An 18,888-nucleotide genomic window follows, 5' to 3' on the forward strand; every position below is an offset into this window, starting at 1 on the left:
CTCTCCCTCTCTCCGCCGGTCCACACGGAGCAGCCCCCGCGCCCCCCACCGTCCCATCTGCACCCTGGAGCCGAAGCTACCACCCTCAGCACAGATCTGTCAGTCCCGCTCCAGCACCCTCAGCGGCTTCCCGCTACGCTGGGCACACAGTGCCAGCTCCTACCGGCCTTTCTGTAGCCCAGCACTGTCTCCTCCTCCCCCGGCCTCACCTCTGCCCCCCACCTCACAGGGCTCCTGCACGTGCTGTTCCTGCGTAACCTATGCCTGGAGCACTGTTTCCCTTCCCACCACCCCTTCCCACCCTTCGGCAGCTGGGCCAACTCCTATTTGCCCTGTAGAACCCCACGCAGGCTCATCTCCAGAGGGCCTCCCCGATGCCCCTGGGCTGGGGTCTGTGGCCCTCCCTGGCTCCCCTGAAGCCCCTGCGGACTCTACATGTCTCGTGTCCATCTCACACAGGCTCAGTCTTCCCAGCCCTGCCATGTAGTCCTGGCTCCAACCCTTCTCCCAGTGCCTGGCGCAGAGGCCGCTGAACACATTCCCTTCTCCCCCAGAGTCCTGGCGTCCAAGACCAGGGCTTCAGCCAGCTCTGGTGAGACCACCCGGTATTTGGACCACAAAGCCCAAAAGAGGCACCAGAGGATTATCAGAGCTGGACAGAAAGACGCGCGTGTTCTAAATACAGAGCAAGACAGCCTCCCCTTGGATCCTCATCCTTTACTCACCTACAAAAATCATTTTTAAATGCTCACCGTGCCCCGAGGGGCTGAAGGGTTGGCCTGGACCCTGAGGAGGGAGGGAGGAGCAGGGAGCAGCCAGCACAGAGGACATGGGGGAGCCTCTGCCACAGACATCAGGGACCAGCTTTGGACTCCCGCCCTCTGCCACCTGCTGAATTCCTCAGCACCCAAGGACCCTGACCCTTGTGAACGCAGCCAGCTCACCTGGATGTGGAAATGCCCTTGAAAGGCCCTTGACAGGACCTGTCAATGTAAAAGAGGGAGACGTCCTGTAAGCCCCGCCCCCTCCCGGAAACGTCTGTTTAACCTAAGGCCCCGGACTCCAACTCCGGGCAGACCCTGTCTCCTGAGCCCACCATTCTCCCCGTCAGCTGAGCCTGTCCAGTGGGGAGGACTCCCTGAATCTCTGCACCCCACCCTAGTGTGTCCCTCCCCTGCCCTGCAGCCCTAACACACACAGGGGCCTGTAACCAACCGAGAGGCAGAATCAGACCACACTGGGGACCTCGGGCTCCCGGCCACCAAGCCCAACCTCCATCCAAATAACCCGGCCAGGGTGCTGTCCATGTGGAGGGAACAGACAGGGACAGAGGGAACGTGTCCACATGTGGGGCACTCAGAGCCACACCAAGACCTGCACGCCTGCCCCGACCCCCTCCCCCACAGTCTCCAGGGCCCACTCCTGACATCCCACCACCGAATGTCTCAGGGTGGTTGAAGGGGGCCAGGGTCACGTTCGCTGCTCTCTGAAGAGTGGTCTGGGGTTGGGGATCCAGAGGGTATGGTTCTGGGGGCCTGGGGGCCAGGCTGGGACCTGAACCGGGGAGGAGATGTTAATTCTTTACATCCAAAACCTTCCAGGGCCTTCTGATGGCTCTAACCCACTGTCTGTCCCAGATTGAACATGCCCGGGGCCCCAGACCCCACATGACCTGAATTCTAGAAATTTTACAGCCCAAGTGACCCTTGTCATGAGCTGAACAGGGTCTCAGAGCAGATTCACATCCCAGAGCCTCTGCCTGTGGCCTTATTTGGGGAAAGGGTCTTTGTAGATGTAATCAGGGGGAATTCCAAGATGAGAGCATCCCAGGTTGGCAGGTGGCCTGATATCCAGGGACCGATATCCCACAGACACGGAGGAGGAGGCAGAGGGAGAGGTCGTGTGAAGACGGAGCAGAAACTGAGCTAAATGCGGCCACCAGCCCGGGAAGCCCTGGGGCCACAGGAGCTGGAACAGGCAGGAAGGACCCTCCCCGGGAGCCTCCGAGGGAGCCCAACCCCACTCAAACTTTGACTTTGGACAGAACAGTGAAGGAGTCAATCTGTGTGGTTCTAAGGGCCCCAGTTTGTGGTAATTCGCTACGGCAGCCTCAGGACACTAACTCACCCCCCTCCCCCTCCGGACGTGAGCTGCCGCCCTCCTCCCGGGCGGGCCCAGGCCCTGAGTGGCCTGGTGCTCTGACCACGGGCGCAGGGGTGAGCCATCCCTCCACCACCCAGCCCTGCAGTGAGTCTGGTGACGGTCTAGAAACCGGAATAGCCGGTGGAGCAGTGGCAAGCCTGTCCCTGAAGGAGAAGGGAGCCCAGCAGGACTTGCAGAGGGTCCAGACTGGCCCTGCCACCTGCTGCCCCCACCGTGCTCTCCAGCCACCGCTGACCAGGAGGGCTTGGCCAGGGGCCTCGGACGGGGACTTGAGGGAAGATGAGGATCCCCAGGAGGGACTCCCTTTGGGGTCGGGGTCCCCGGTGGACAGAGCACACCCAGACTCACACCCACAGGTCAAGGCAGACCGGCCAGGCCAGCAGAGCTTGGGGGACGGAGCTAACCCGTGGCCTCAAGCAGAGGCGCTGGGACGGTGCTGCCGCGGCTCATGCCGGGGAGCCCGGGAAGCACGGCGACTCGAGTGCAGCTTCTGCCCTCGCGGGGGGTGCTGCTCGGATGCCTGAAACGGCCGATGAGCCGGAAAGGAGCCCACCCACTCCAAGGGTCGGAATTTCCTCTGAAGCCTCAGAGGAAAAGTATCCCACGGCCCTATTACATGATGTCCGGGCAAATAAAACAGTGTCCAAGGAGCCAGCTGGGCCACTGTCCCGGCCCCGCGCCGGGCACACCAGGGCCAACCCCAGGTCTGCACGCCAGGCCTCAAAGTGGCCTCAAGTCATCCTGTCTGAGCCTTGGTGCCCAGAAGGCCACAGTCCAGCGAGGACGCTGGTCTCCTTCCCCCAGGGGGCCCTGAGCAGCTCCAGGACCGCACATCCAGGGGCCTGAGGAGGGAAGTGCACTTTGAGCACCCACGCAAGAGAGATGAACAAAGCTGGGAGAGGGCCCCCGAAACCCCCCCACTGCTCTGGGCAGCACAGTGGCCAGGGCGTGTCCAACAGAAAGGACTCTGACCGATGTCCCATCTGGCCCCTCCACGTCAGCCCCGGGCAGGCAGGCCAGCAGCTGTGCTCGCCCTCGCTCCCGAGCAAATCCCCAGGCAGGGAAGTGCGCAGGCCTGGCCGTGGTCAAGGCCCCTCAGACTCTGGCTGTGGCTCCCAGGCCAGCTCCAGGGCCACTTTGCCAAACTGCCCATCCCACAAAGCCACCTACACCCCTACACCCCAGCCACACACCCCTTCCTGCCTCTCTCTGCATCTCCAAACTGTTAACCTCCCCAGCCCAGGATGGCTGATCGTCATGAATTCGGTGGCTATAGCCGTCTTGCTGGCTCGAGCAGGAGCTTGAACCTCACCTGCCTATCCACCTCTTTGCTGAGCATCTCTGCAGCCTGTGCCTCGTCCCCTCAAATGCAGGTTCCTGTGGGCTGCCAGCTGGGCGGATGGATCACAGGCCCAGATCGGCCTGTTCCACGTCACATCCCCTTTGCAGAATGAGGGGACCAGGGGGCCAGCATCCAGCACACACACGCCCTCCAGTGCATTCCCTCCACCCAGAGAAATTCAGGCATGACAGAGGCCCTGGGGCCCAGTGGACCCCCACTCAACCCTGGCCGTACTGAGAGTGTGTGCCACACCCTGTGGTAAGCCCATGCCACTGTCATCCTCACATGAGGCTGCGGGTTGCGGGGTTAATGCCCCTTTACAGGGCTAGGGAAGTGGAGAGAGGTTGCCAGCAGCTCGGAGCCTCCATCTCCCCTCCACATGAGGGAGGGGCTGATGCCCCTCACAGGTGGGTTTCCCAGACTCCCATCCAGGCTCTGCCCTCCGGACCAGCACACTGACTGGAGCTGTCGAGGCCACCTGCCAGGTCAGCAGGAGGCCTGGGCTGGCCGCGAGCCCAGGGCAGCCAGTGCAGACAGGCTCAGCCCCCAACCCTGGGAGAGAGAAGACAAGGGACTTTGCAGCCCCCACAGCGACTACAGGTCCAGAGGGGTGTATCGCTCCCCTGCTCAGAGGATAGCGGGGACCCCTGAACACCCCATCCCCACTGTGCCCCAAACTCTCTGCCTGAGGGACTGTGTGCATCCTCCCAGCCCCACTCCCAGCCTGGGGGCCAGCTCCCTGGAGTGCTCACCTGGCCCCCGATGCCACATCAGTCCTCGAGACCCCTGCCCTCCCAGCTGGGTCCTCACATTTGGCCCTCATCTGTGATGTCAGGGCCTGGGTTTGGAGAGATCAGGGCCATGGAAGCTAGGGTGTGCACTAAGGTGTTTCCCGAAACATCCTTAATAAACACATCTATTCCTTTTTTTTCCCCCCACTAAATCCAACTTAAGCTGCTCTAATGCTCTGGGACCTGGGACAAAGGCCGGTGAGCGACAACATGCGATCTGGGGATGCCAGGTGCCCCTCCTCTCCACCTCCAAGCCCCTCCCGCCGACGGGGAAGAGCAGGGGCAGCCCCGAGGGCCCAAGGGGCTGGGCTCAGCACTGAGAGCGGGGTGTTTGAGACATAACTCTGCCGTGTTTCCTAGCAGCCGGCCTGCGCGCGGGTGGGTCGGCTTCAAGCCACAGTCCACCCAGGGAAGCCAAGAGGTCTGGGGCTGCCCGTGGCCCCAGGTCCCCGCAGCCCACGTACTTACAGTACCCACACCTGGTCCCGCCTTCAAAGATGAATCCGTTCGGCACGGCCCCGTAGCGCCGGAGGTCTGACAGCTTCCACTGCCCCGCGACAGCTGGGGGCACATCCCTGGCCACCACGAGGATGTCATTGCAGAGGTGCAGGGTGGCGGGGCCGCTCTCCAGCTTGGTGCCTGGAGCCACCGTCACGTGGAATCTGTGTACTGGGGGCCGGGCAGGGGTAAGAGGGCATCACTGGGGACAGAGGCGGCTGGGTGGGGAGCAGCACCCGGGTGTCAGCTCCAGAGGGCGGGGCTGCCCCCACCCCACACCCCTACCCTCCACATCTGCTCCCAGTGCCACATCTCTCCCCCAGTCCCACGGGGACCGCCCTGACCACCCCTCCTCATCCTAACAAGGCTGATGTGGCCTTGGTGCACTCTGGGAAAAGCTCCCATGAGCCTGCAGATAAATCCGCTGCATCAGGGCTCCTGTTCACAGCGAGTCCTCTGAGAAACCCCTATAAGGTCAGTGGGTTGGTCCCATTTCAAAGATGGGGAAATGGAGGCCTGGGAAGCCCAGCCCCTGGTCAGTTTGTGGAGAGTCCAGGGTCTGCCTCACAGCCCAGCCTGGCTGCACGGACACCCAGGACACCGTGGACCCCTCCCTCTCCAGTCAGGGGTTCTCCCTGGAGCTGAACATGACGACGTGCTCCCCGAGGCCTCCTCCACCACCCACGTCCCTCCTTTGCCCTAGAAGCCCCTCAGGAGGACAGTCGTGAGCTCTTCCCTCCCCAGACCGCCCCACCTCGGAAGGGGACACACCCTGGAGGAGCCCAAGAGCACCTGGGGCCTAGCTGCCCACCGCCTGTGTCCACCAGCCTCATCTCTAGCCCTGCCCCCTCCTCCCCGGAGCCCCACCCGCGTCCCTGCAGTGGGGGCCTCAAGGGGGTCCTGACGTCCAGTCTGTCTGGCCCAAGGTGGCCAGGTGTCAGAGACCCCATCACAGTGTCCTGGTGATTTCTCTCAAGGAGCCAAGACAAGGCACCAGCTGCCTCTGTGCAGGGACCCTGACTGCCCCCAGCAGAAAAGGAGCTGTGCACGGAGCCAGGCTGAACTGGCAGGACCCCAACCGGAGGACTTTCTGGAAAGACGCGGCTCTCCCTGTCTGCCCCTGCACCCCCTCACTGAGCCATCCACATGCCCCATGCATGAGGCTCCTGGCCTGGGGGCTCCCGGAGGAGGGAGGGGCTGCTGCCTCCCACCCCCTACCCCTGGCTGGGCTGAGCTGAAGTGAGCCAGGCCCTCACCTGGGGCAGAAAACCATGGCCAAGTTCAGTGATATTTCAATGATTATTTAAAGAGTAAAATTTAATGCAAAATGCCCATGGTGAGTGAAACATCAAATGTTTAAATAAAGACCAGGCTAGTCAAGGTTGTGGCACTAGGGTGGGTGAGGAGGCGGACGTTCCAGGTGGCTCAGAGCCTGTCTTCACTTTAAATTCGAACACTATGTTCATCACAGGCTTTGGGCTTTAATTTTGAATTTTTTAAATACTGTGTTAAAATATCATGGGTCTTTGCGGCTCAGCTCGGGGTCCACCCACCTCTGCTCACACAGCCTGCGGGGCTGAGAGGTGGGCCGGGTCCTCCCCGTCCGCCTCCAGGACGACCTCCCAGGAGCACGGGCACCCCCCGCAGCCCCCTGGCCTCCCTGCTACTCCCTTCACCCCAGCTCTGGGCTCAGCCGCCAAGTTAGGGAGCAAAGGGCAGCAGTTTGCGAGGTCAGTCCGCTCAGACAGTTGCTTGCTTTCCTTAAAGTCGCTAGTTCTGATGAACAGGGTCACGTTAGGGAGTTGAAAGGGCCTCCCCCTCAACCACAGCCGGGCCCCTCCAGGCCGGGACACTGAGCCCTGAGCACAAGCCGGGCAGAGGGCGTCAGCAGGGACTCGGGGCCGCCCCGAGTCACGTCCCAGCCTCTGCAGCCCGTTGGTCAGTGAACCACGGGACAATCGGGGCAGAGGCTGTCCCCTTGGACCCCGCGACGACGTCACTCACCCTCGCCGAGCGCGTAGCGGATCCGAGCGTCCCAGGCACACATGGCCTCCCGGCTGTCGAAGCCCAGCATGACGGCCTGTGACAGGCAGACGATGGCCAGCGTGTGGACCAGGCCCTCGTAGGGCAGGCCGGGCTCCAGGCCACAGATGTCCTCCAGTGTGAGGCTGCTCCGTTCCCGGAGCCCCTTGGCTCGCTCCGACTTGTCCCTGTAGGCCAGCATCAGCAGGCAATCTGTAGAGGGCGCCAGAGGGGCTGTCAGGGGTGCCAGGCCACGGCACCTCCGCCCCCAAGTCCCCAGCATCCCCCACGCCCGAGAGTCCAGGTCCGAGACGTGACCCCAGGCCAGCCACTCAGCCACTCTGGGTGCCCTCCCCTTTGCGCACGAATAGCACCTCCCACCCTGCGTGGCTACAGGCTGCACGGGCAGTCGCAGGCCCGCACCGCATCCCGGCTGGGCCTGCCCGCCTGCGCCTGGCCGCAGCCAGTGCGCCCGCCTGCCCCAGGCTCTGGGGCTGCAGGGCAGCTCAGCCTGCCTGGGCTCAGGCCTCCTGCCTCAGCCCGCGACTGCGGCTTCCCGCCACACCTGCACCCGCTTTGCCTCCTGGGTTTCTCGGTTTCCAGGGTGTGACTTGGACCCCAGCCCTGGGGCAGGGAAGAAGGCCACTGAGCCATGGGTCCCACTGCCAGACACTACCCGAGCCACCCCCAGACCCGTGCAGCAGGCCCCAGTCTCACTCCCGGCTGCGGGGGACATGCCCAAGTCTATCTCCTCAAATTCCCCTTCTCCCTCAGCGATCATAGTCGCTGTCCTGGGACCCGGGAGGCAACACGCAGTGCACTTGAAGGGATGCAGTTCCAGAGGTGGCACTGCCCCCCCCCCGCTCACCCGTGTGGCCCTGGCAAACCGCAATAGAGCAGATGACGCGCGTCCCTCCTAAGTGTGCCTGCGCCCGGCCCCAGCTCCCAGTCTGTGATGAGGGTGTGGGGTCTGGGGGCCCAATGTGAACACCTAAACACTGAAGTGTGACACAACCCCGAACCCTGGGTGGAAGCCGGGGCAGGAGAGGATGGGGCAGCAGAACACGGCCATGGAAGGAGCACAGGCTGCTCCCACCTGAACCCTCTGGAGAGCGGTCCCGCCACCCCAAGCGACCACCAGATCCCAAACGCACTTGACTCAACACTCACGTTGGCACCAGACGGAGCACACGTGTGGTGTTTCCTGCCCGGCCCGGCCCAACAAACCACAGGCACAGCCCCCCCTCAGAGCCAGAGGGGGCCTGAGCGACACGGAGGCCTGGGTTCGCAGCCTCTCCCTGCGAAGGCCGGAGGGTGGACGGTGTGCCCGGACCCCTGCCTCTGCCGCCGGCGTGAGAGCAGCTGCAGACAGTGGGAACCAGCATGCGTGACGGTGTCCTGACAAACCTGTGTTGACTAATCCAGGACTGTGATGGGGGAGCTTCCTATTTGAGACCTTGTCTGTAGTGCTTGAAATTCTCATATCAGCAAAAAGCCAAGATGTTCCCATTTTGAAGGAAAACACAACACAGAACCCAGAGAAACCCCCTGCCCGCCCAAGCACGTTCTCCCTCGAGCGCAGCTCCCTTTAGAATTTGTGGCCTGACCCGGAGAGAAGCAAGTCAGACGGGCCGCGTGAAGGCATGTGTTGTTACGGAAGTGTCCCCCAGTGTGTCACCAGATGCCCAAGAGGCGACAGCTTGGGAAGGGGGTGGGCACAGAAAGACCCCCAGTATAGCTCTGCTCAAAGAGAGGCCACCAAGGCAGCCACGGAAGGGAGCGCAGGCGTGGGGACGGCCCCGCCACCCACACCCAGGAGGCTCTACCCTCAGACCTGCCGACCGCCTCCCGCCACCCCTTCTCCGAAGAAGCTGGCCTCGCTCATGTGGTTTTCCTGTTTGCTGTCTGCCCTCGACCCCTCCCCGGAAGGGGAGCTCTGGACGGCAGACCCTCTTCTACTGGAGCAAGGACAGCCCCCATCGCCTGGCACCAAGGACGGTGAGGACCTTTTGTCACATGAAAGGCCATTCGCTTTAGTTGTGGCCGGACCAGCAAGGCAGAACAAGACTGTCACCTCCTTTGTTCTAGGAGTTACGCTCCCAGTAATACAGCAAGGTCAATAAACCTTTCTGTAAAGAGTCTGACAATCACTATTTTCGGAGACCTGGGCCGCGAACTCTCTGCGACAGCAGCTGCAGGCCACACGTAAGCCAAGGGCTGTGTTCTAATAAAACTTTATTTCAGAAACGAGCAGCCGGCTGGATTTGGTTCATGGCCCCGTTTCGCCAACTCGCAGTCTAGAGTCAAGTTTGCCGCGGGAGTCCCTGCGTCACCCCACAGCCCCTCACACCTTCCGGCCGCCTCCTGCTGCCAAGCGGGTCCCGCCGCCCTGGACGCCTGCACCGCAGGCTGGTTTGTGTGAGACTCGGTGCAAACGCCGGCATCTGTCCCCGAGACCCTGCTCCCGGCCCGCCCAGCCTTTCTGAGTCCTGGCTCTATCCGAAATGCAGCTCCTGTCCCACTCCTGGAGGAGGTCTGAGAATCAGTGCACACCTTCGCCCACCCGCGGTGACCCCCAGAACCTGCAAACAGGACCTGATTTGGAGAAAGGGTCTTTGCAGGTACGATCACGTTAAGGCGCTCAAAGTGGTCATCCCAATCATCCGCGTGGCCTAAACCTGGAGATGAGCGTCCGTGTGAGCGACACAGACACAGAGGAGAGGCCAGGGAAGCCGAGGCGCAGGCAGACGAGCCGCAAGCGGAGGAGGCTGGAGTGAGAGGCGGGAGGAGCTCAGCGCTGCCGCCGCCGCGGTTTGGGACCTCCAGCCCCCAGGACTGTGAGCGAGCGCGTCTGCGTTGCTTGAAGCCCCCCAGTCGGTGGTAATCTGTCACCACAGCTCTGTCACTGATCTCACTTTTAAACATGAACAGAACAGGGTGAGGGACAAGGCTGCGGGACGTGCTCCCGCCTTCTGCTTGGTGGGACCGCCCAGAGCCACAGCTGACGCCCACCGTCAGACTCGGGGCCCCTCGGCCCCCGCTGTGGGCTCCATTAGCTGAGGTGGAACCCAGTTCACGGGAGGGGGCTGGGTGGGGCGTGGCAAGTGTGGGACCCAGTGGGGCCCTGGGACGGGCAGCTGCCCCTCCCCATCACCTCGGGCCACAAATTGATCCTATTTTTAAAACCCGTTCTGTGGGGGACGCTGTTCGGCACAAGCCGCTGCAGTAACAAGCACGAGAGAAGCCGAAATTCTCTGTCCGGGGCCTGAGACACAGCAGGGTAGGGCCTGGGGAGACAGTGCCAGCGTTCCCAGGGAGCAGCGACACCACCGGCCCTTCCTGCCGACACGCCAGCCAGAGGAACGTGAGCGCCTGTGTAGCTGGCCAGCTCAGCCAGGGACCACACTGGGAGCATCCTCGGGGCACCGACCACTGTGAGGCCTGGTCAGCGGCTGAGGAGGCACCAGCGGCCTTCCCGCCCGGCACCCTGGGCCCCCTACTCGGATGGCTTCTTCCTCCCTACACCAGGCCACGTGGGCCCCAAACCCCCGGCTCCCACCAGCACCCGGCCAAAGCGTGGGGCTGAAGGGGCACAGCCTGGCCCGGGGCCGTCCTGACTCCCGCGGCAGGAGATGAGGAGATGAAGCCGCCCACAGGGCCTGGAGGGAGGCCTGCACGAGGGCAGCTCGCCACCAGGATGGAGGGGACCGGGCCGTCATGGTGAGAGGAGGCACAGATGGCGTGATGACAGAAGTGCTAGACGTGAACCCAGGAAGTGAGGACCAAGGGGGCCCGCACAGGCACGCACACCAACACACACTCACGTATGCTCACACAAACATCCACACGCTTGTTCACGCGTGTATGTGCACACACATATGCCCTTGCACATACACTCACACACGCTCTGCATCCCTGTGCGCAGGTGCCACGGCCTGAACCCTCGTCTGGGACTGGGGACCCGTCCCTCAGATCTTGGAGCCTCCACTCTCCGTCTGAGAAATGGACGCCACCCACCCCACGGAGTGGAGGCGCTAACACTGCCCCAGCCTGGCACGCAGAGGCCCTCGGAGACACCACACACCCACGTGCAGAGTGGGAGGAGCAGGGACCTCGGCCTGGGGCCTGGGACAGTCCCCATCACCATAAACACCAGGGAGGGCACACTTTGGGCCATGCAAACCCGCCTGGGGGTTGCCCCCCCCCAGTGACATCCGCCCGCCCACATTGAGCGTGGGTGCTTAGGTGCAGGACAAGGCAAACTCTCTGGCGCCCCGTCATCCCACACAGGGTCCTGCTCATTGAAAGGGCCACTGGAAGACCCCCACTGGGGCCCCTCGGAGCCCACCTCCATCTCCTGCCAGCCTCCCCTACAGCCCTCAGCCCAGTTCATTCTGCTCACGAGCAGCCCGGGGACCCAGGAGACAGAGCCCATCTCCTGTGGCGCTGACACCGAGGAGGTGAAACAGCCAAACTCCGAAAAATGTTGATAAAGAAGAAAACTATGAGCAAGTGCCATTCAGGGGACCAGAACAGGACTTCGATGAAAATGGCTGCTGGGGGCCCTGAGCACAGGGGTCAGAGACTCTGCCAGCGGGGACAGTGGACTCCCGAGTGATGTCAGGGCCAGCACCGCAGGAAACAGCATCATGCTAGAGGGAACAGCAGTGCAAAAGCCCAGGCCAGGGACCCGGTGGGCAGGGCCAGCAGGAGGGGGAGGGGAAGAGCTGTCCAAGGTGTGGGCGGGTCCAGCCAGGTGAGCCTGCCAAGCCAGGCCGCGAGCCTCGTCCCAGCCCACCAGGGGGCCCTGGGAGCTGCAAGCAACAGAGGACCCAGCCTGGCTGCGTGAGGAGAACCAACACGGGGTGACAGCAAAGCTCCAGGCTCCTGCAGCTGTCCAGGCGAGAGGCGCTGTCGGCCAAGGCTGGGCAGAGGAAAGGGGGCCCAAGGCGAGGCTCTTCTGGAACCATGGTGACAGCCCCGAGGGGCCTTCCCTCTGCCAGGGGCAGCGCTAACTCCCAGGACCTCTTGGCAGGCAGATGAATGGGGGAGAGAAAGAAAGAGGATGATGCTGGATTGGGGGCGATGCCTGGGGAGGGGATGCGGGGGTGGGGAGAGGATGTGGGGGTGGGGGTTGGGGTTCTGTCCTGGACACATAAGCCAAGAGGCCCTTCGGACACCAGGCGGCGTGCACGCCGGCAGCTGGACACACGCGTCTGAAGATGTAAAAATAACTGTGGAGTCATGGGCACTCAGAGGCGTTTACAGCCCGGGGCTGAAAGCCTGGGGAAGGCGGCTGAGGAAAGGAAATCTCTGGGCCTTGTAGGAGGCAGGGGGCCGGCAGAGAGGATAGGGAGCTGGGAGAGGAGATGGAGGTTAATGCCCACCCACGGGACGCAGCCAGAGGAGCGGTTGCTGGATTTAGCCCTCAGAGGTCACAGTGACCTTGAGGTGGTGCCTTCAGCAGAGCAGCAAAGCAGCAGGGCAGGAGCCTGAGGGGACCCTGCAGTGGGGCAGCAGCCTGGGGGGTAGCCCTGGGCACTGGGGTGGGGGCTGCTGACCGGCAGAGCTGCTGGTGCCTCAGGCCAAAGTCAGGAGGGACCCTTCTGACCTAGAGGCCCAGGCCCGTTTAGGATACAATTCAGGGAGGAAGCAGGGGCGGGCTGCCCCAGGGCATGGGCATCAGCGCTGCAGACAGTGTCCCGGGCTACTACGCACCCGGCAGGTGAGGGTGGGCCCCTCCCGCCCGCCACCCGCCCACCGTCCGTCCACCCACCCTCCACAGGGACCATCTCCAGGGCCCAGTGAGGACCCATGCAGGCCACACAACCAGTACAAGCAGAGGCAAGAGCTCAGCCCAGGCGTTCTGATTCCCAGCCTGGAACCAGGCGCTGTAGGAGGCCCTGGCCCTTTTGTGAGGTCCCCATAAGGCCAGGAGGGCTGGCCACCACCCATACCCTGTCCTTGGGCTTCCTGCTCAGCCAGGACTGAGATGTCATGCCCATTCCCACGGGACACAGATGATCCCAAGCCAGGAGGTGGGACCGGAGAAGGGACCCTCCCCATCACCACCCGCTGGGACCCCTGTCCCCGTTGGAATGTGCCCACCTTAGCAGAGCTGCCACTGTGTGGGAAAGGGGCCAGCACAGGCCAGTGGGACAGCTGGTGTGGCTTATAGGGCATGCGCCCCAAGGCCCCTGCAAGCTTGCACGGCCCGGGTGATGCCCAGAGTGGCTGGGTCCACAGCACCTCATCTGGCAATCCCAGCCCCTGCCATCCTGCCTGTGACGGTGACACTGAGTCGAGGACCCTGCCCTCCAGGAACTCAGCACCAGGTCTGAGAGCAGGGATGGGGGCGGGGGGACCTGAATTAACACCTCACCATCAGTGGTGGGGTCAGGTGTTGACTTTCCAGGTAGCCAAGGAGCAGTGCAGGCTGAGGGCAGGAGGCAACACCTAACCATTCTTGGGCCAGGCTCCTTGGGTCTCCAAGTCTCAGCCCCTCTGCCTAGAATGACCCAAAGGTTCTGCCAGCTCCAGGGCTCAGGGTCCCTCCTGGTGGCTTTTCTAGGCTGAATCAAGCCCTGGTGGTCCACAAGGGAAGTGGTGAGGCAGGGTCCTTGGAGCTCAGTGTGCCAGGAGCCACCCTGGCTGCCACCCGGGACCCTCTAGGTGCCTCCTCTGTGGGCCGCCCCCTCCATGGGCCAGCTGTGCATGATGCCTCTTCCCACTAAACCTTAGCCTCAACTTGGGGAGGAAGAGCGAGGCCGCCCTGGGTCCCCAGGGGTGGGCTCAGGCCTCCCTCCTCCCAGGGGGCCTGGCCCAGAGAAGGGACCCAGACAAGAATTCCTGGGCCAGGACAGAGGTGGAGACTCCACCTCCACCAGGGGCACAACTGCACTGAAGCGTTACTGCCTTTTATGAGGACAGTCACTCATTTTCATGAAGGAGGAGTTTCCTTTCCTTTCACTAAACTTTGTTATAAGAAGAGTAAGTGGTTCTGGTCAAGAAAAGTGCAAACAAGAAAAAACCCTGAAAGCCAAGGGCCCCTCCGTGCCCCCCACCCCCCACCCCCGCAGCCTCGGGCAACCCTCAGAGCTGCCCCTTGTGGGCACTCCTGGGGTGGAAGCAATTTTTAAAAACAAAGTCCTGGATTCTTCCTGACAAGAAGGCAGAGTGCCTCTCCTTTCTCCTCCACAGGCCCCTTCTGTGCTGCACCCAGGACCCGGGGTCTTAGCTGCGAGGCCCCCAGGTACGAGGACTTGCCCCCTCAACCCAAGTCTACCCAAGAGAGCCGGTCTTCAGGACAAGTTGCCGCGCCCCTCATAGCCAGGCCCCCCCCCCGCCGATGCGCTCCGGGTGGGGCGGCTCATCAGCTAAGGGCCAGGGAGGGGAGAGCGAGGGGTGTCAGGACTCCTGGCGGGGGGAGGGGCTGACCACCCCCAGGACCACAGCCGCCAGCACAGGGCTTGAGGGCGAGGGAGGGCTGGTGAGAGTAGGGCGTGAGACATTGGAGCTCCCTCCAGCCAAGCACCTGGAAGACGATGACCGCATGACCACAGTCCTCGCGCAGCGTGAGGACGAAGGAGGTGCTGCTAAGATCACCATCACCGGCAGTGGGTGACCGGAGACGCTGGGGACAAGGACGTTAGATGCAAGGCTCAGAGCAGACGTCCACCCAGAGGAACCACGTGTACCTTCCACTACCCCAATCCCCTCCGTCCCAGCCCCGGGGCAAGATCCTGCCTGGAGTGCCCTCCCCCTCTGCTTCCCCTCAAACCCAGCCCTTGGAGAGGAGACTCGTCTTTCCCTGGGATCCCGTGGCGCTATGGGCTAGACAGTGTGGGAAGACCCAGCAAAGGCTTGCTGACCGCTAAGTCCACTGACAGACTCAGAGCTAAGGCACTGACGACCCACTGCAAACTCCCGCAGTGCAGGAGGCCCCCCACCCCCACAGGTGTCCTACAGGGCTGGACAGAGCTTGCCTCTCAACTAGCTCTTCCGGATACTGGCATGAAATCCACCACCGGGGGCTGCAAATCACTACTCAGTCCCACCAAGAGAGACAAAGGACACCCTGGGGCTGGTCTTCCGGTGGGGCACCTGTCTCAGAGGCCTGCACAGGCTCCGCCTCACCACCACCCCACCAAGCAACCCCCAGCCAGCAGCCATGCCTCGTTTCCAGCAGCAGCTGGCCACAGCCTCTTGGATCAGCATGGGCCTTCTCCACACCTCCATCTCCACCCTCAGCCTGGCCAGCGCCTCCACTCCCTGCCTGACACGGCCCCCTCTGTCCCCACAGCCCCTGCTGCTCCCCTACCAGGCCTCCCTGGAGCTCCCCAGGACTAGGACCCCATGGCACCTGGCACGGAGTCTGGGCGTGAAAGACTGACCAGCTGAATGAAGGGTGCATGGAGCCCAGGCCACCCTGGAGGGGAAGCTGAGGCCAAGGCAGGAGGTGAGTGTGTCTGAGGCCCAAAGCAGGCCCTTGTATTGCCACCTCAAGGTGGCAGCTCAGCAGAAGGGATGGAGGAGGGGAGCCCCGAGGGGCACAGGCAGGGGGCCCCCACAACAGCCTCCCTGGGAAATGACATACATCCCGGGCGCCCTGGAGGACTCTCTGGCAGCCCGCACATGTGAGGCAGCGTGCACTCACACCCCCAGCGTCCCACACAGACCCCTGGGTGCCTGGGCCAGCTCCAGGGCACCTGTCTCCTGAAGCAGCTGCAGCCACGCAGCCCAGAGCCTCCCGGCTGCACCCGAACCGCTCACTGCGGCTACAGATGCCGAGCACCGGGCTCCCTGCCGCCTCCTCCCAGCTGGAGGCACTGGCTCTGGTCAGGGAAGTGGGCTGGGGCCATCCTCTCCTCCCAGGACCCGTCCCCCGACATGAAATGGAGTTCACTTTTCTTAAGCACAGGAGCAACACTCTGTTCCTACCTGGCCACCCAGCCTTAGCTCCATCTGGGATCCATACCGCCTGGAACACCCATCCTGACTTGGATTCAATGACACAGCTCAGTCCTTGCAAGCGCAGGGAGCCCCAACTTTCTACGGTGCTCCCTGCTGCGTGATGGGGGAGGGGGCCAGAACGGTCTTCTGCTCTTTTGGCCCTCCGGCCTCCACGGGCCCCTCCAAGCCCCTTCCGGCCTCAGTCTGCCCTTCTGCAAAGGGGGTCCCTGCCTGGGGATGCGGGTCCGAAATGACCGCTCCCTGGCCGATGAGGGTGCAGGAGGGTCCTACCTCCCGGCGTCCCGGGCAGGCACAGGCCGAGGCCGGAGCGCTCTCCGGTTACAGCCCTCAGCCCCGGCGCCGCCGGCTATTTCGGGCGAGCTGGCCGCGCTCCGGGCGGGCTGGGCGCAGGAAGCCACCGGCGCCCGCGCCCCGTACCCCATGCGCCGCGTCCGCGCCGCGCCCCGCGCCCTCTCACCTGCCACAGGCGACGGCTTGCGCAGCACCAGCCACCTACTCTTCCACTGCGGGGACAGAGGGAGCGTGAGCGGCCGCCCGCGCCCCGCGCCCGCCCCGCGCCCGCCGCGCGCCCCGACCTTCTTGCCGTCCCGCAGCTTGACCTGGCCCTCCACCAGCGCCGCCTCGGTCATCTTCTGTCATGGTGCCCGCGCGCCCGCCGCGCCTCTCCCCGCCGCCCCGCGGCCGCCCGGCCTAGGGTCACTTTCAAAATAGCTCCGGGAGGGCCTTGGGCTGGGCCGCGGGGCGGGCGCGGCGGCGCGCGGGCGGGGCCGAGGTGCGCGCCCGCCCGTCCCTCCCCGCCCGGCGCCCCGCCCCGGCGGCGGGGCGCGGCGGCACCTGGGGCCACCTGAGCCTCCCCACCGCCCACCCCACCCCGCCACGAGCGAAGCACAGCCTGGGGCGCCGGCACTGCTCGTCCCAGTGGCCGGGGGGGGGGGGGGGGCAGGTGCTTCCCTCCCAAACGCAAAGGAAACAACCGACAGAAAGAGGGCATCCGTGTGGGGGCGCTTGCCAACTTCAAAGTGTGTCTGCAGCCAAGTTGGTTTCACCCTCTGGCACCTGTCCCTCCCACCACCCCTGAGCTGTCTGTCAGACACCACTGACAACAGACTGACGGCGAGCTGACCCTGGCCGGACCCTGCCGACCCCCAGCCCCTCCCCCCACCTCCTCTCCCCCCAGACACCCCCCTCCCCAGGCAGGGTGCTGGAGGGGGGTCCACTCATGTCCCTTGGAAGCAGGGACCCCAAGTGCAGGTTCATGCTGGGTGGAGAATGGGACCCAGGACCCCCGCACACCATGGTGCCTGCGTCTCCGTGTCTGATGCCCCTCCCGCCAGGGCTGAGAGCTAGCTGACCCTCCAGGTAAGGATGGCTGCTCTGTAAAGGTCCCCCCGGAGCCCCCGGAGCAGGGCTGGAGTGGGGGCGCTGAGCTTCTGGGCCTCCCCCGCTCCTCCTTGTAGCTCCAGCCCAGCTGCCTGGATTCTTTTGGAGCCCAGATGGTTTGGGGGACCCAGCAGGTACACATCTCGGACTTCAGCCGCCGTCTCTAAGACAGCTTCCAACACTCACTCCTTCAGGGAGCACAACAAGATGAGGAAAGAGGGAGAAGTGACGCACCCCACTTGAGAGCCATCCTCACGGGGCTGACACTGTGGCTGGGAGGAGAGGGGAGGGCTAAGCGGGGTCCTGTTCCCCAAAAACCCTGGTCGGGCATGTGTGTGTCTCCATCTGGTCACGATCTTGCTTCTCACAGAGAAGGAACCAACGCTCAGAGCTGTGGGAACCTCCAGAACTGACCCACAGCTGCTGCACCCAGTGCCGGGCAAGGAGCCGTGGGGGCAGGCGGAGCCACCATCCTGGGCACCTCCTCCCCACTGTCCCTGGGGATCTGAGAGGACAGGTCCCTGGTGGGCAGCAAGCTTGGTTCTGACGCCCTGGGGGTCTTGCCAGGGCCGAATGCACAGCAGGATCACGCTGGGCCCCCGGGAGCAGCTCTGTGTCCCCTCCTCTACCCCCCTCCCCCGGCGTCACCTGCGCCATCACCAGCCGCCTTCCTCTGAGCAGTTGCCCAGCCACAGAGCCCCATTCATGTTCCCCACACATCTCAGGCCCCCAGGGGCTGGCCCAGGACAGCCGGCGTGGAGCCGAGTGGCGGCTGGGGGCTGTGGCCACCAACACATCTGCCGCCCCGGGTGCCTGGCACTTGGTCAGCCCTGCAGGGAGAGGCAGTGCCCTGCTGCATTCCCGAGTGCTGGCCCTACCCCCGGCTCCTGCCACGCCCGGCAGCTGCACCTGCTCCCGCACCAGCCCCGGAAAATGCGGGCTGCTGCAGGATGGACAGCACCCCTCCCCCGCCCCTCAGAGGCAGGGCGATCTTCCTGCCCAGCTCCCACTCCCAGCCCCTGGGTGGGCTCCAGGCCTCTCTACTAAGTTCCTGCTGTCCACCAAATATTTGTTTATCCACCCCCTCCCCAAAGTCATGTGGAAGCCCAACCCCCAGTGGGTTAGTATCATGAGGTGGGGCCTTTGGGAGGTGATCAGGTCATGAGAGCAGTGTTCCCATGACTGGATTAGTGTCCTTGTAAGAAGAGACATGAGGGATGTGCTCTCCCCACCACTGAGGATACAGCAAGAAGGCAGTCGTCTGCACACCTGGAAGAGAGCTCTCACCAGGCCCCGACCGTGCTGGCGCCCTGATCTCTGACCTCCAGCCTCCAGAGCTGTGAGAAGCAAATCTCATTGTTGTTTCAGTCTGGCAGTCTATGGTCTTTTTGTTACAGCAGCCAGAGCCTGCTCAGACAGTTTCCCCGGCTGCTGTAGCCCGAGTTACTGGTTGCAAGTAGCAGAAACCGACTCTGGTCACTGAAGCGGGAAAGAATTTGCTAGGAGAAGGTCAGGCCTCTGGAAGAACCCAGGGGAGGTTGGAGATCCAGTGGGAGCTGCAGAGGCAGGGCTGCGGGGAAGCACAGCCTCATCGCTGAGACTGGACGCTGCCCAGCCCTGCACCACTGCGCAGCTGGTCTCCGTGGGCGTGGGGCGGCTGCCTACCTCCAAGAAGCCCATGACCACGGGTCAGAGCTGTACCACTGGCCGATACACAGC

At 63.6% G+C, this 18,888-nt stretch overlaps 1 protein-coding gene across 1 annotated transcript in view; it reads right to left on the reverse strand.

The window, feature by feature from the left end:
- DOK7 (docking protein 7) overlaps positions 1-16,471 on the reverse strand; it is a 33,634-nt gene extending 17,163 nt beyond the window's left edge. The window contains exons 1-4 of the mRNA XM_064488522.1: positions 16,365-16,471; positions 16,247-16,292; positions 6,799-7,029; positions 4,765-4,965 (exon numbers count right to left, since the gene is read on the reverse strand). Of these exons, the coding sequence (XP_064344592.1) occupies positions 4,765-4,965; positions 6,799-7,029; positions 16,247-16,292; positions 16,365-16,418 (532 nt within the window). The 5' untranslated portion in view covers positions 16,419-16,471. The remainder of the gene's footprint in view (positions 1-4,764; positions 4,966-6,798; positions 7,030-16,246; positions 16,293-16,364) is intronic.
- Between the last annotated feature and the right edge of the window lie 2,417 nt (positions 16,472-18,888).

Source organism: Camelus dromedarius, chromosome 1 (assembly GCF_036321535.1).
Source record: "Camelus dromedarius isolate mCamDro1 chromosome 1, mCamDro1.pat, whole genome shotgun sequence".
Taxonomy (NCBI): domain Eukaryota; kingdom Metazoa; phylum Chordata; class Mammalia; order Artiodactyla; family Camelidae; genus Camelus; species Camelus dromedarius.